At 31.8% G+C, this 15,714-nt stretch overlaps 1 protein-coding gene across 1 annotated transcript; it reads right to left on the bottom strand.

The window, feature by feature from the left end:
- Positions 1 to 4,694: 4,694 nt before the first annotated feature.
- Positions 4,695 to 15,095, bottom strand: LOC111675605 (titin-like). The gene is made up of 2 exons (XM_046951120.1): positions 12,075 to 15,095; positions 4,695 to 7,947 (listed from the first exon to the last, which is right to left on the bottom strand). Exons 1-2 carry the CDS (start codon positions 14,876 to 14,878, stop codon positions 4,695 to 4,697), a joined length of 6,057 nt encoding a protein of 2,018 aa, XP_046807076.1. The 5' UTR covers positions 14,879 to 15,095.
- Positions 15,096 to 15,714: the final 619 nt, after the last annotated feature.

Here is a 15,714-nt window from a genome sequence, read left to right as displayed (position 1 = left end):
ATAATTAATTTTTAAAAATTCCTATAAAATCAAAAAAAAACCCATAGTGCAATTCTTTTTTAGAATTCTAAAGGTTAATTGTATTTTGAAAAAATAAAATAAATTTTATTTATATCCTCAGATAAATAAGCTTTTTTTGCACAATTTAGAGCAAATACCTCATTTTGATAGAAATGCATAATAGAAAATTTTCAAAATTTTCAAAAAATTATAAAAAAATTTAAAAAGACCCATAGTGCAATTCTTTTTTGGAATTCTAAAAGCTTATTGTATTCTTAAAAAATAAAATAAATTTTATTTATATCCTTAGATAAATGAGGATTTTGTACATAATTTAGTGCAAATACCTCATTTCAATTGAAATCCGAAATTGAGAAAATTTTAATTTTCAAAAATTCCTATAAAATCGAAAATAACCCATAGTGCAATGTTTTGTCCCAGCTTCTGAAAGCTTAATTTGTGATCAAAAATTAAAATAAATTTCATTGAAATCTAAAAACAAATATGGATTTTATACACAATTTAGTAACAACGCCACTTTTAAATTAAAATTCGAAAAAGATAAGTTATAATTTTTAAAAATTCTTAAAAAATCTAAAACATCCCATAGTGCAATGTTTTGTCCCAGTTTCTGAAAGCTTAATTTGTGCTCAAAAAATAAAATAAATTTCATTTAAATCTAAAGACAGAAATAGATTTTGTATACATTTTTAGTAACAATATCACTATTTAATGAAAATACGAAATTGAAAAATTATACCTTTTAAAAACTTTTTTTAAAATCGTAAACAACCTATAGTGCACTTTCTTGGACCAGTTTCTGAATGCTTACTTTATGTTCAGAAAATAAAATAAATTTCATTAAAATCTAAAAACAAAAATGGATTTTATACACAATTTAGTAATAACACCACTTTTAAATGAAAATCGAAAATTATAACAATATATTTTTTTAAAATTCTAAAAAAATCTAAAACAACCCATAGTGCAAGTTTTTGCCACAGTTTCTAAAAGCTTAATATGTTCTCAAAAAAATAAGATCTATCTCATTGAAATCTAGAAGCAAATATGGATTTTATATACTGTTAAGTAACAACACCAGTTTTTAATGGAAATCCATAATTAAAAAAATAATAATTTTCAAAAATTTATAAACAATCCAAAATGACCCATAGTGAAAATTTTTGTTGAAGCTCTGCAAAGACTTATAAGTTCTTAAAAAATAAAATATATTTCATTACACTTTTTAATACATATTTTAGATTATTTGAAGATTTTTTAAATTAACTTAATTATTAAGAAACAAATAAATTGTAAATGTTTAAATTTCAAAAATTCATTAAAAATCTAAAACGAACCACAGTGCAATGCTAAAAGTAGTAACTAAAAGCTAAAGGTGTTACAACTAAAATAAGATATATTTCAATAAATTTTGTAAATAAAAAACAATTTTTTTAACATTTAAAAGAAAATATCAGAATAGAAATTAAATATCTGGAATTTTTGTTTTTAATTTCTAAAATTCATAAAAATTCGCAATTGACTCATAGTGCAATTTATTTCTACAATCTAAAAGCTTTCAGTATTGCAAATAAAAGTAGCTTAATTTCCTAAAAATCATAAGAAAATTATTAATTTTATTAACATTTAAGTCAAGCTAACTCGAAATTTCGAAGAATTCTACAAGCAAAGTTTTTCTCATCTAAATTACTCTTTGAGTACCTCTGATCTGGTCTGCTCCTCAAACCCTTTCCAAAAAACACTATTATTGTATATCGTAATTTGCAATTTGAACATAGAAAATTAAGTATGATTTTTATGTCTGGTCATGACAAGGTTTGCATAATTGCTTTTGTTCCTTTTTCGATGTTATATCTCTATCTCCCTCACTCCCTTTCTGTCTCTATTAGTTGGTTGGTTAGTTTTTATTAAGCCCCTGGGCTTAATATATAGACAAACATGTATTCATATACATACATATTGTTAAAGTACATTTGTTCAGTACCTTTGAAATAAAATTGTTTATGGTTTTCTAGTGAAAAAAAAACAAACGAAGTATTGTGAAAATTTAGTATAAAGCTTTTATTTCGCTGTTTATAGCTTTTTTTCTAGTTAAAACCAAAGGGCAGTCTGCAGAGATTGACTGACAAAACGTAAAAAAACAATTGGCAAACAAACAAACAAAAAATTGGTTGTGTTAAATTTGAAATGTAAAACAAATAAAAAAATTGGAGTAAAATTTTTATGGGTTTTTGATTGCAAATTGTTTGTGTTTTCTAACGCTAATAAAAATCAATTGCTAATCTAGTTAAAAGCTATAAAGGGCAGTAAAACATAAACAATATAACAGTGTCAAAATAAGATAGAAATAGCAACATTTAAATCAAAAAATGTTTTGAGAATGTTTTAGGGAAAAGGTTTTAAATGGTAAAGAAATAGTTTTTATACACAAGTTTTAAAAAAGCTTTTTAATGAAACTGTTTTAAAACAGTTTTTTTAATAAAAATTTCTAAAAAAAATATTTTTAAGAAAAAAGCTTTTATAAAAAAGTGTAAAAAAAGTTTTTTTAAGAAAAAGTTTAAAAAAAGTTTTTTCAAGTAAATTGTTTAAAAAAGTTTTTTTAAGAAAAAGTTTAAAAAAAAGCATTTTAAAGAAGAAGTGTTAAAAAAGCTTTTTCAGAAAAAGTTTCAAAGCTTTTTAAGGAATAGTAAAAAAATAGCTTTGTTAAGAAAAGTTGTTAAAAAAGCTTTTTTAAGAAAAGATGTTAAAAAGCTTCTTTTAGCAAAATATTAAAAAGGCTTTAAAAAAGCTTTTCCAAGGAAAAGTTTTTAAAAGGGCTAAAACAGTTTTTAAAAGAGCTAACAAAAACTTTTATTATTAAAGTCTAGAAAAGCTTTTTATGCAAAAAGCTTGGAAAAAAAACTTATAAAAGTTTTTTATAAAAAAGCTTTGAATTTTTTTATAAAAAGCTTTTTAGAAGAGCTGCTTATAAAAAAGCATATAAAAGCTCTTTATAAAAAAACTATATTTTAGAATAGAAAAGATTATTTATAAAAATGCTTTAAAATTTTTATCATAAAAAGCTTATAATTGTTTTCAACAAAAAGCTTTTTAGAAAAGCTCCTCATCAAAAAGCAAGGAAAGCTCTTTATAAAAAAGCTTAGTAAAGCTATTTATAAAAAAGCTTAGAAAAGCTCTTTATAAAAAAGCTTAGAAAAGCTCTTTATAAAAAACTTTTTAGATAAAGTTGTAAAAAGCTTTTTTTAAAAAAAGTTTTATTTTAAGAAAAAGTTTAAAAAAGCTTTCTTAAAAAAAGCTTCTAAAAAGGCTAACAAAAACTTTTATCATCAAAGTCTACAAAAGCTTACAAAAGTTTAAACAAGATTTTTATAAAAAAACGCAAACAAGATTTTTATAAGAAAACGTAAACAAGCTTTTTATAAAAATGCTTAGAAAATATTTTTGTGAAAAGGCCTTTTTAAAACAAATAAAGAAAAGTAAAAAGCTTTTTATTAAAAAGCTTAGAAAATCACTTTATAAAAAATTAAAAAAAAAAACATTTTATAAAAAGTTTAAAAACGCTTTTTATAAAAAAGTTTTAAATGATTTTTTTAAAAAAATGCTTAAAAAAATCTTTTTATGTAAAAGCTTAAAAAAGTTTTTATTATAGAAGTTTAAAAAAGTTTTTTATGAAAGCTTAAAAAAGTTTTTTTTATAAAAGCTTAAAAAAGTTTTTTTTTTATAAAAGCTTAAAAAAGTTTTTTTTATAAAAGCTTAAAAATTTTTTCTAAAGGCTGAAACAAATTTTAAAAAAGCTTTTTATAAAAATGTTTAAAAAGGTTTGTATAAAAAAAGCTTAAAAAATCTTTTTTTTTTAAAGCTTAAAAAGCATTTTATAAAAAAATATTAAAACAACCTTTATAAAAATTATTAAAAAAAAAATTTTAATAAAAAATGCTTAATAAAGCTTTGTATAAATATGTTCAAAAAAATATGTTTCTACCCCACTGTATCTCCTCTCCATTTATCCCTTTTTCTGAAACTACTGCCCAAATTAGTTTACGTTTCACCTAATTTATTTCCCAACAACAACAAAAAATCCATATCAAACCAAACTTTTTAGCTTTTTGAACTTATAACACCAATTTTTTCGCACAACAACAAAAAAAGCCTTCCGACAAAAAACCTAATTTAATTGAAAACTTTTTTTCCAATTCATTGAATTTATTTAATTAAATAAACATAAATCAGCGATATCATGCATGCATATGCACGCAAAATTTTTAGCACATACATATATAACAAACACATAAACAATTTATTGAACTGTATGGAAATTTTAAATGACAAAAAAAAAACACAATAAATATTGAAAATCTATCTAAATCGTTTTTTGTCATAAACAGATTAAAGCTTTTAAAAGAGAGTAATTAAATTAATGGAATAAAATTAAATTAATAAAAGTTTCTAGATTAAAGGATAAAAACAATTGATAATTGCTTAAATATTGTAAATATTTTCGAAAAAAAGCTTAAAAAAGTTTTTAAAGAAGAAAGCTTAAAAATCTTTTTAAGTAAAAAGCTTTTTAATGCTTAAAAGCTGCTTTAAGACTTTGTCTTAAAACAACTTTTAAAGGCTTTTTAAATAAATGCCTTTAAATGCTTTAAATGCATTCCTAAGCAAAAAAAGCTTTTTTAGGAAAAAAGCTTAAAAATCCTTTTTAATATAATTAAATGTACTTTTTTCCACTTACCTTTTTCTTTTTGCTCTTTCTCTTCTTGCACCTTAATCTCGTCCACCTGCACCTGCTGCTTCTGCTGCTCCTCCTTGAAATCCTCGTCGTCGGTATGCTCGACAACAGCTTCCACCTTAATGGCACTCTTGACCGAATCAGCTGATGAAGAGGTCAATAGATCTTTACTCTCTAAGGTCACATTGGGCAAATTGATAGTTTCCAGTAAATCTCCAGAAGCAGTTTGTGCCAGCAGAGGCATATTTGAATGATGAGAAGATTGTTTCTCTACCGAGGGTAGATTTTCGCTAGCTAATGTTATAACCGGAGGAGGTTGTTGGTCATTTGAAGAATTTACTTGGGCATTAATCACTGTTTGGGGTAAAACTATATGATGTTCTACTCCCACTATAATACGTTCCATGGGTTTGGGTATTTCAACTATCGGAGTTGTTGGTGGTGTGGGAGGTGTTGTTGGTTTTGCAATTTCTACTTTTTGTTCTGAGATATAGGAGGTGGTCTCTAAAGAACCTCTACGTTTGGGTATGGGTTTCACAAGGGTTTCTGTTCTCTTTTGTGGTACTGGAGGTTTAGGTTTTGGTGTTGGTTTCGGTTTCATTTTGGGTGAAACGGGTTGTTCTTTAATGGGCGTTGAACTCTCTGATTTCTTTGAAGATTTCTTTAGCTTGGGAGACAATTTAACGGATTTGATTTTCTCTGTTGTAACCTCCACTTTAGGGCTTTCAGTTTTAGTTTCCTGGATCTTTAGAGGTGGTAGTTCTATTTGTTTTTCTAGGATCTTAGGAGTTTCGGGAGTCAAGGGTTCTTTGTGAGTCTTCTGGACCTTTAGAGTCTTAGTCGTTGAAAGTTCGTTGTGAATTTCCTGTATCTTTGTGGTTTTCTGAATCTTTGGAGACTCTGGTTTTAAAGGTTTTACACTAGATTCCTGGCTCTTTGGCGACTCTTGTATTGGAAGTTCTGTTTTAGATTCCTTGATATTGGGAGTCTCTTGTTTAGGAACTTCAGTTTGTAAGTCCTTGATCTTGTTTGATACTTGTTTAAGAGATTCTGTTTTGGATTCATTGGTCTTGGGAGTTTCTTCTTTGCAAGGTTTTTCTTTCTTAAGATCCTCTTTTGGTTCTACATTTTCATTCTCAACAAGCTCTTTCGTAATTTCTTTAATTGGAGTTGAAACATCTTTAGTTTCTATAATATTCTTATGCAAGACATACAAAGGTTCATTGTCAATGAAATCCTGAGAAGAATTGGGTGTTGTTACTAAGACCGGTTGAGTTGGTTCTACAACCTCAGGAACTAGCGATGCTAGTTTGGAATCCTTTACTTTTTCCTTGACAATTTCAGGTTGTTTAGTTTCATCTTCCGCAATAACTTCAGTTTTAATGTCAGTCTTGTTAACAACTTCTTGAACATTGACTGACGCATTCTCCTTTTCAATTACTTCTTCCTGATTCTCAGGCTTCTTTTTCTCCTCAATCTTTATGGCATTTTCTTTTTTAGTTTCCTTCTCTTTCTCTTGTTCCTTTTCCAAATCACTTAAATCGAAACCTCTTTCATCGACGGCCTCATATTGGAAAAGTTTCTCCGCCTCTTTTTTAACCTTTTGATAGCTTTCGATTAGTTTCTGAGCCTCCATTTCCAATTTCTTTTCCTCCTCGGTTTTCTTAACCAATTTGGGTCCCTTCTTCCCGGAATCCTTGCTAGAATCTACACGTTTGTTCGCCTGTTTCTCAGCATCTTTTAACACGGAATCTATCAACTGTTGGGTCTCTTCGTTAATCAATTTATTAGCCTCCATTTCCATTATATTTTGGACCAGATCATTTTGCTCAAATCCAGCTTCCTTGGCCAATTCCTCTTTAGTTATCTCCGAACGTTTGGTTATCTGTTTTTCACCATCTGCTGTAACCATTAAGGTTTCACTGAGCTCTCGTATAAGCGAAGGCTTCTCGTTAGATTTCTCCTCCTTTTGGGGACTTATCAACTGTTCACTATCCTCGAAAGTTTCCAATATTTGATGTTCACACTCCAAAAGATCGATGCCTCCTTGTTCGTTGGCTTGCAATTGTTTACCACACTCCGATAGATTCAAAATACCTCTGACAATACTTTGATTATCTTGTGGATTCAAGGCCTCTTCCGATAATCTTGTTTCCGCTTGGGCGGTAACAGTTATCGGTTGTTGCTGCTGCTGCTGTTGTTTGACCTTGTCATCGAGACTATCCTGACTGTGCACCTTCTTGAGTTTGGCTTTCTCTTTATGGGTTTCACTGGATTTTTGTATTTTCTCCTCACCCGTTTTGGAGTCCAGCGTGCGTATTTCAGCATAGGCCTTTTGATCGGTTTCAAATTGTCTTTCCTCCATTACGGTGATTTTGGTATTGCCTATACGTTCCGTATAGGGTTGTAGCGAAAATGATATGGGTTTTGGGGAGTCGGGAGTTTTGCATTCTACCAATACCTTTTTGAATTCTTCGGGTAAATCGTCTATGGCATCTAGTAAATTGTCGCAGGTTTTCGATTCTACTACGGTAGAGGAGGTGGTTGATGATTTGATTACCTTCTTGGTGGTGGTAGTGGTAGAGGTTGAGGATTTGGTGGTAGTTTGTTTGGTTTCGGTTTTTACCTCCTGTTTAGTCTCGGATAAGGCGGTTTTGTTGTCACTCACCTCTGATGTAGCAGTTTGGAAGGTTTCCGCAGCCATTGAAATCTCACTATGGGTTTGCTCTTCCGCTTTAGTCTCCTCTTTCTCTAAACTTTTACTTTCCTTAACCTCTTTACTCACTTGTTCTATCTTTTGCTGCTCCAAACTCTCTTTTTCTTCCTTCTTTTCCATTTTCAATTCCTCTTTTTCTTTACCATCAACTACCTCTGGTTCCCCACTTTCTTTTTCTTTCACTTCTTCACTTTCTTTCAAATTTAACTGTTTTTCTTTTTCTTCACTCACTTCACTCATTTTGTTTTTATTCTCCTTCAACTCCTTCTTTTTCAAATTTTGTAACTCTGTTACCGGCACAGTGGGCGGTAGTACGGGAACTCCTATGAATATTGGTTTCTTGAGTTTGGTATTATTGTTATTATTTATTGCACTCGTTGTCTCTTCTATTTTCACTACTTTCTCTGTGTCTTTCGTTTGTTCGTTATCCGTTTTATTCACCGGTTTCTGTTGACTCAAGTCATCGACTATGACAATGGGTCTGTAATGGAAGAAAACAGAAACATTATAATTAGTATTATCATGCAATTACAAAACAATTTTTTTAAGATATTTTTTACCCGTAACGGAAATTTGTTTGTTTTTAGTTTAATCGTTTGTTGGTTAACATTCAAAAACAAATATTAACCCTAACCTTGGGAAATAAAAATATATACTAAAGGGGACAATAATTTTGATTGTATTACGCGCTCTAAGTCAGTTAGTTTGGTACGAATTGCACCTGTGACTGCCGTATTATCAGTAAATGTATTTTTGTTAACTTTTCTATGTCTTATTCGCATTTTTGTTTAGTTTATATACTCAATGAAGATAAAACAAAACTGGGTACGCTATAATAGATATAGTTAGTCGACGGAATGGTAAGAAACATTAGTGCGCAAACACTTTATTATCTGGTCTAGTCTATAGTCTATCTGCTCTAGTCTATAGTCTAGTTTACAGTCAAGTTTATAGTCTAGTCTGAAGGCTAAGCTATAGTCTAGTCTATAGTTTATTCTTTAATCTAGTTTATAGTCTAGTCTATAGTCTAGTCTATTGTCGAGTCTATAGTCTAGTCTATAGTCTAGTCTATAGTCTAGTCTATAGTCTAGTCTATAGTCTAGTCTATAGTCTAGTCTATAGTCTAGTCGATAGTCTAGTCTATAGTCTAGTCTATAGCCTAGTCTATAGCCTAGTCTATAGTCTAGCCGATAGTCTAGTCTATAGTCTAGTCTATAGCCTAGTCTATAGCCTAGTCTATAATCAGTCTATAGTCTAGTCTATAGTCTAGTCTATAGTCTAGTCTATAGTCTAGTCTATAGTCTAGTCTATAGTCTAGTCTATAGTGTAGTCTATAGTCTAGTCTATAGTCTAGTCTATAGTCTAGTCTATAGTCTAGTCTATAGTCTAGTCTATAGTCTAGTCTATAGTCTAGTCTATAGTCTAGTCTATAGTCTAGTCTATAGTCTAGTCTATAGTCTAGTCTATAGTCTAGTCTATAGTCTAGTCTATAGTCTAGTCTATAGTCTAGTCTATAGTCTAGTCTATAGTCTAGTCTTTAGTCTAGTATATAGTCTTGTCTATAGTCTAGTCTATAGTCTAGTATATAGTCTAGTATATAGTCTAGTCTATAGTCTAGTCTATAGTCTAGTCTATAGTCTAGTCTATAGTCTAGTCTATAGTCTAGTCTATAGTCTAGTCTATAGTCTAGTCTAGTCTATAGTCTAGTCTATAGTCTAGTCTATAGTCTAGTCTATAGTCTAGTCTATAGTCTAGTCTATAGTCTAGTCTATAGTCTAGTCTATAGTCTAGTCCATAGTCTAGTCTATAGTCTAGTCTATAGTCTAGTCTATAGTCTAGTCTATAGTCTAGTCTATAGTCTAGTCTATAGTCTAGTCTATAGTCTAGTCTATAGTCTAGTCTATAGTCTAGTCCATAGTCTAGTCTATAGTCTAGTCTATAGTCTAGTCTATAGTCTAGTCTATAGTCTAGTCTATAGTCTAGTCTATAGTCTAGTCTTTGGTCTAGTCTATAGTCTAGTCTATAGTCTAGTCTATAGTCTAGTCTATAGTCTAGTCTATAGTCTAGTCTATAGTCTAGTCTATAGTCTAGTCTATAGTCTAGTCTATAGTCTAGTCTATAGTCTAGTCTATAGTCTAGTCTATAGTCTAGTCTATTATATAGTCTAGTCCATAGTCTATTATATAGGTTAGTCTATAGTCTAGTCTATAGTCTAGTCTATTATATAGTCTAGTCCATAGTCTATTATATAGTCTAGTCCATAGTATATTCTATAGTCTAGTCCATAGTCTATTCTATAGTCTAGTCTAGTCTATAGTCTAGTCTACAGTCTGGGCTAAAGTCTAGCCTATAGTCTAGTCTATAATATCTAGTATAGTCTAGTTTATGGCGTAGACTACAGAAAGCACTGATTATTTAGTCTAGCTTTTCGTAGCTCAATTTCCCAGTCACCTACTACGTACACATACAACATTTTGCATTTCGCACTGAGTCTTCCAAACAAATTAAAACCTTTTCGCATTTGTTGTATTTTTATTTCTCTTCACATTCTCTTTCATTATCCGTTAACATTTATTTCTTTTCAGTCAACAGTTTGTCAGTCATATGTTTAGTTAGTTACTTACGCCCCCTCACCACCTTTCTTCCATCGTTTAGCGCCTTATCTATTTCTGCTTGGTAAGTGTTATCTTTTCGAAATTAGAAACAGAGAGAAAAAATAAAGCCAGAACGACGACAATTGTTATTGTTGTTAGTGTTGAAAATTTATTAACACCTTAATTATTTGACTTCATTCCACCTGTGTGGTTGTGTGGTATTATATCAGTTGTTTTGTTTTGGATACAAAATATACTTTGGGTCCCTTTTGTTGTGTGCAAAGAGGGGTTTGGAGGCATATGAGCTTTATAATGGTCTATGTGGGTTAACTGATTAAAAATTCTGTGATATGTATGCTTTTAGAAATAAAATTTTTGCAATATTTATTTTTTAATATTCGCCGAAGAAGAGAGTTAATAAATGAGTATCATGAATATGAAAATATGTTTAAGATAAGAATAGAAATATCATTTTCATTACTGGATCGTGTTATTAAGTCATAAATTTTGAAATCGTATGAACATTATGTGTTTTAGTAAAGGGCACATTAATGAAAGCACAGTAGGGGTTTCAGGGCAACAAGTTTTAACTATAAGTCTATCAAAAGTTTAGGTATAGTCTAGTCTATAGTCTAGCCTACATTTTATTCTATAGTCTAGTCTATAGTCCAGTCGATAGTCTAGTCGATAGTCTAGTCTATAGTCTAGTCGATAGTCTAGTCTATAGTCTAGTCTATAGTCTAGTCTATAGTCTAGTCTATAGTCTAGTCTATAGTCTAGTCTATAGTCTAGTCTATTGTCTAGTCTATAGTCTAGTCTATAGTCTAGTCTATAGTCTAGTCTATAGTCTAGTCTATAGTCTAGTCTATAGTCTAGTCTATAGTCTAGTCTATAGTCTAGTCTATAGTCTAGTCTATAGTCTAGTCTATAGTCTAGTCTATAGTCTAGTCTATAGTCTAGACTATAGTCTAGTCTATAGTCTAGTCGATCGTCTAGTCGATAGTCTAGTCGATAGTCTAGTCTATAGTCTAGTCGATAGTCTAGTCGATAGTCTAGTCGATAGTCTAGTCGATAGTCTAGTCGATAGTCTAGTCTATAGTCTAGTCTATAGTCTAGTCTATAGTCTAGTCTATAGTCTAGTCTATAGTCTAGTCTAGTCTATAGTCTAGTCTAGTCTACAGTCTAGTCTACAGTCTAGTCTACAGTCTAGTCTATAGTCTAGTCTATAGTCTAGTCTATAGTCTAGTCTATAGTCTAGTCTATAGTCTAGTCTATAGTCTAGTCTATAGTCTAGTCTATAGTCTAGTCTACAGTCTAGTCTATAGTCTAGTCTATAGTCTAGTCTATAGTCTAGTCTATAGTCTAGTCTATAGTCTAGTCTATAGTCTAGTCTATAGTCTAGTCTATAGTCTAGTCTATAGTCTAGTCTATAGTCTAGTCTATAGTCTAGTCTATAGTCTAGTCTATAGTCTAGTCTATAGTCTAGTCTATAGTCTAGTCTATAGTCTAGTCTATAGTCTAGTCTATAGTCTAGTCTATAGTCTAGTCTATAGTCTAGTCTATAGTCTAGTCTATAGTCTAGTCTATAGTCTAGTCTATAGTCTAGTCTATAGTCTAGTCTATAGTCTAGTCTATAGTCTAGTCTATAGTCTAGTCTATAGTCTAGTCTATAGTCTAGTCTATAGTCTAGTCTATAGTCTAGTCTATAGTCTAGTCTATAGTCTAGCCTACAGTCTAGTCTATAGTCTAGTCTATAGTCTAGTCCATAGTCTAGTCTATAGTCTAGTCTATATTCTAGTCTATAGTCTAGTCTATAGTCTAGTCTATAGTCTAGTCTATAGTCTAATCTATAGTCTAGTCTATAATCTAGTCTATAGTCTAGTCTATAGTCTAGTCTATAGTCTAGTCTGTAGCCTAGTCTATAGTCTAGTCTATAGTCTGGTATATAGTCTAGTCTATAGTCTAATCTTTTGTCTAGTTTATAGTCTAGTCTTTACATAAAACCTTAACTTACCCATTTGTTAGTGATTGCGGTTCTAGCGAAGAGCATTCCTCCTCCACTTCACCTATGGTAGGCAACATATTCGAATGCCAATAGAGATTGAAATAGGCCTCAGAAGGTCCTGGTCCATTTATCAGCTCAGGCGGACCCAATTTCTCACCATCTTCACATATATAATCCTTTTCCTCATAACCATTAACATCGACCATATCATCCTCATCATCACTACTGGAACTAGAGTAGTATAGCGGTGCAGAGGAGTCATCAATTTTCATGCATTTACCCACTACCAGTGGTGGAGGCGTAGTACAATCTAGGTCTTCATTATCATTGTCATCGTCTTCTTTTTCTTTTTCCTGTGAGTGTTCTCCAAATAAGTTGCGTATGGTGGAGGAGGGTGAAGATTCTTTAGAATTGTCGGCTGTTGAAGAAGAGTCTTCTGTTTTACGGGTACTGGGCGGTGTGCTGCGTCTTTGTAGTTCGAAAAGACTGGGTAAATGTTCTTCCTGATCTTGAAATACGTTTGGGGTGTCTTTATTGGTCTGTGTCTTACTTTCATAGGTTTGTATTTTAAAACGTATTTCTCGACTGGGTGAGGGGGGAGTTGAGGGTTTTTCCTGCGGTTTAGGTGAGGTCTGTTTAAAGGTCTGCATACTGGGCATTTGTGCGGTGAGGGGACTGGAGGGTGTAACCGATCGGTCTACTACGGCTACAGTGGTTACATTATTAAGCGATAGTTTGGGTATATTAGTTTTGGGCAAAGATTGTACTCTTTCTGGTGGCTTGGGTTTGGGTCCACGATTCTTGGAACCAGAGGCCGTGCTGCTTATACTCTCCGAGGAGGAGTTTAAAGTAGATCCAGTACTCTGTTGAAGTATGGGTATGAGAGTGCGATCAGGACTTTTAAATTTAGCCTCAGCTGATATGGTGCGTTGTAGAGGAATTTTGGAGTTACTAAGAGGACTAGATTCCTTAGATTGAGTATTTATTAGATAATTTAAATTTAAATCAGTTTCCGACTTTTGTTTGGTTAGGCGTCGTGGTATATTTGTGGGTGATTTTATGCTGTTAGGTTTGCCCGTAGAGCTTTCCAATTCTAGCGAACGTTTGTTGGTCAAATGTATGGGTATGCGGGACTTGGTGGGTGAAGGAGTTTTATTTTGTTTATTGCCTTGTTCCTTTTCCAAAAAGTCGCTAGTTTGTAGTTTAAGCTTTTCTAATTTACTTTGAGGTTTTAGCTTTATCTCGCTTTCTGTTTTGGCCCGTTCTAGTAGTTGCTGTTGACTTTGAGGTGTGAGAATAGCTTTAGGAATTTTGGTGGCATATTCCTTGGGACTTGTGGCCACACCATTGGGGGTTGTGGGAGAATTAGTTTTAGCAGACAATTCTTTGGCTGCAGGCAAGTCATTTGTGGGCGTGGTGGGTGTTGTAGGCGTGACAACTTTGGGGTTTGGAGTACTCGGAAGTACCACATTATCTGGCACCTTGGGCGGTAGCACTTCTATGGCTTGTTTTCCTGTATTACTTAATTTCCTTGGCATAGGTATTATGGATCTTTTCTTGGGTTCTATATGGGCTGTAACCTGTCTAGGTTTGGGAGTGGGCGTTAGCTGCTTAACCTCTTCTTCCTTTTTATCTTCAGCTGTCACATCAACCTCTTTTGGTTCCTCTTTAGGTCTCAGTTCCATATTCTCGTAAACATTAATCTTCTGAGTCTTAAATTCTATATTCTCATAATTATTGCCCGGTATTAGGGTAATATTATTTAAATCCAAGTCCAAAGAAGTATCCAAAACACTGGACAAAGCCTGCTCTGTATTCCCAGCCAAATTGAACTCTTGTTCCAACATGGTAAAAGGCTTTAAAACTTTAGCCAATTCTGGTTTATTTATCACACTAGCCTGGCCATTTGTTAAGGAATTAAAACCCGATAGATCCGATTCTGAGGAATAAGTAGAAGTAATAGAATAGCGATCTATAACTGTGGATATAGTGCTGGCCGTATCATCAGATTCGGAACCAGCATTGTGCTGCCTTGAGTTAGAATGATTACTATTATTATTGGCATTATTTTCAGCAAAGAGATTTATATAAAACTCTGCATCAGGGGGTGGGGTAAAGGATTTCTCTTGATTTTGATCCTCTACCGTAACCTCCGTACTTTGTGCCACACTTTCTTCCAATTCTTTATTAGCTATGGGTTTTTTCACCAGCTTTCTGGGAGGCACTGGTGGTGGTGGCGGTGGTGCTCCTTTCATTTTACCACTGCCCCCGGTAAAGGTGGTCATATGTCCTCTCTGATCATAATCCTCCTCTAAATCCATGGGCTTTAGACCCCTACCATTACGCACCTCTAGCTTAATAGCTACATTATCTTTCAAACCCTTAACACATTCTATTCTAGTCATATCTCTTACCCAACTATCATCAATCTTAACGATCTCATCTCCCTCCCTCAATTGACCCCAAGAGGTCATTACTTTGGCCGCGGGACTATCCTTGGCACAGGATTGTATAAACAGCTTTTGTACTTTTTCTGTACTCCTTGTGCCACCTTGAAATTTGAGACCAAAACCCAAACGTTCTCCCGGTAAACGAAAAACCACCACAGTTTCTGTTTCCGCATTAGAAGAGTCTAGACCTTTCCCCACATTCTGTGTGTGGTGTGGCAGGTTATTATTGTTATTTATCGATAACACAGTTATAAAAGATGGATCTTCATCGCTGGGTGTGTGTGGTGGTGTTTTTCGCAGCAATAGGTTAGGATCTTGGGAAGTTGGATCATCAACTTCTACTACGGTTATATAGTCAGCCATTTATGGTGAAGTGGTGTGCTTACCAAATGACTACACTTTTACTAAAAACTTTTTTTGTAATTTGGTTGTGTGTGTGTGTTGATCTCTTATCGTTTATCGTTTGGTGAGTTGGGCTACATAAGGTTTGTGACTTGACTAAATTTATCCACCAAAGTAATCGTGTTGAAGTTTTGTGAGTTTTAAATTAACGTAGTTTAACTACTTGCGGCAAGAGGGCGCTAGAACGAAAAAGAAAAAGTAAAAGTAATTGTTAACAAAGTTTGGAACTTTAAATTTTATTGTTTAATTTAATTAATTTATTATTTACGAAAAAATATTTTATCAAACTTAAAAAATTTTAAGGAATTTTCTTTTATATTTAGAAAATTTTTCAAAAATACTGGGAACATATTTTTTCAAAATACAGGGTTTTCTGTAAGAAAATACTGCTATTTTATAATATTTTAAATTATATTTTTTTGTGTGGACTTCTTATATATTACTTTAAAAATAGAAGTTTTGATTGTACAAGCTGTTATAAAAAATACTGGGAAATTTTTTTCTATTTTGTAATATATTTTATGTTTAAGTATAATAAATATTTTTATTTATAATTTTATTGGCTTTATGAAATCTTAAAAAATTTCTCTTAAATTTTTAGAAAATTTTTAAAAATACTGGGAACAAATACTGGGTTTTCTTTATAAAAATACAGGTATTTTATAATTTTTAAAATTAAGTTTAAGGAAAATTTGATCTATTTTGTAACATTATTCTAAGTTTTAGTATAAAAATTGTTTTTTTATAATTTAATCAACTAAGGAAAAAATTCAAGAACGTTTTTTTAAATACTGGGG

Source organism: Lucilia cuprina, chromosome 5, assembly GCF_022045245.1.
Source record: "Lucilia cuprina isolate Lc7/37 chromosome 5, ASM2204524v1, whole genome shotgun sequence".
NCBI classification, from domain to species: domain Eukaryota; kingdom Metazoa; phylum Arthropoda; class Insecta; order Diptera; family Calliphoridae; genus Lucilia; species Lucilia cuprina.
This window is presented reverse-complemented; position numbering and strand designations above follow the sequence as displayed.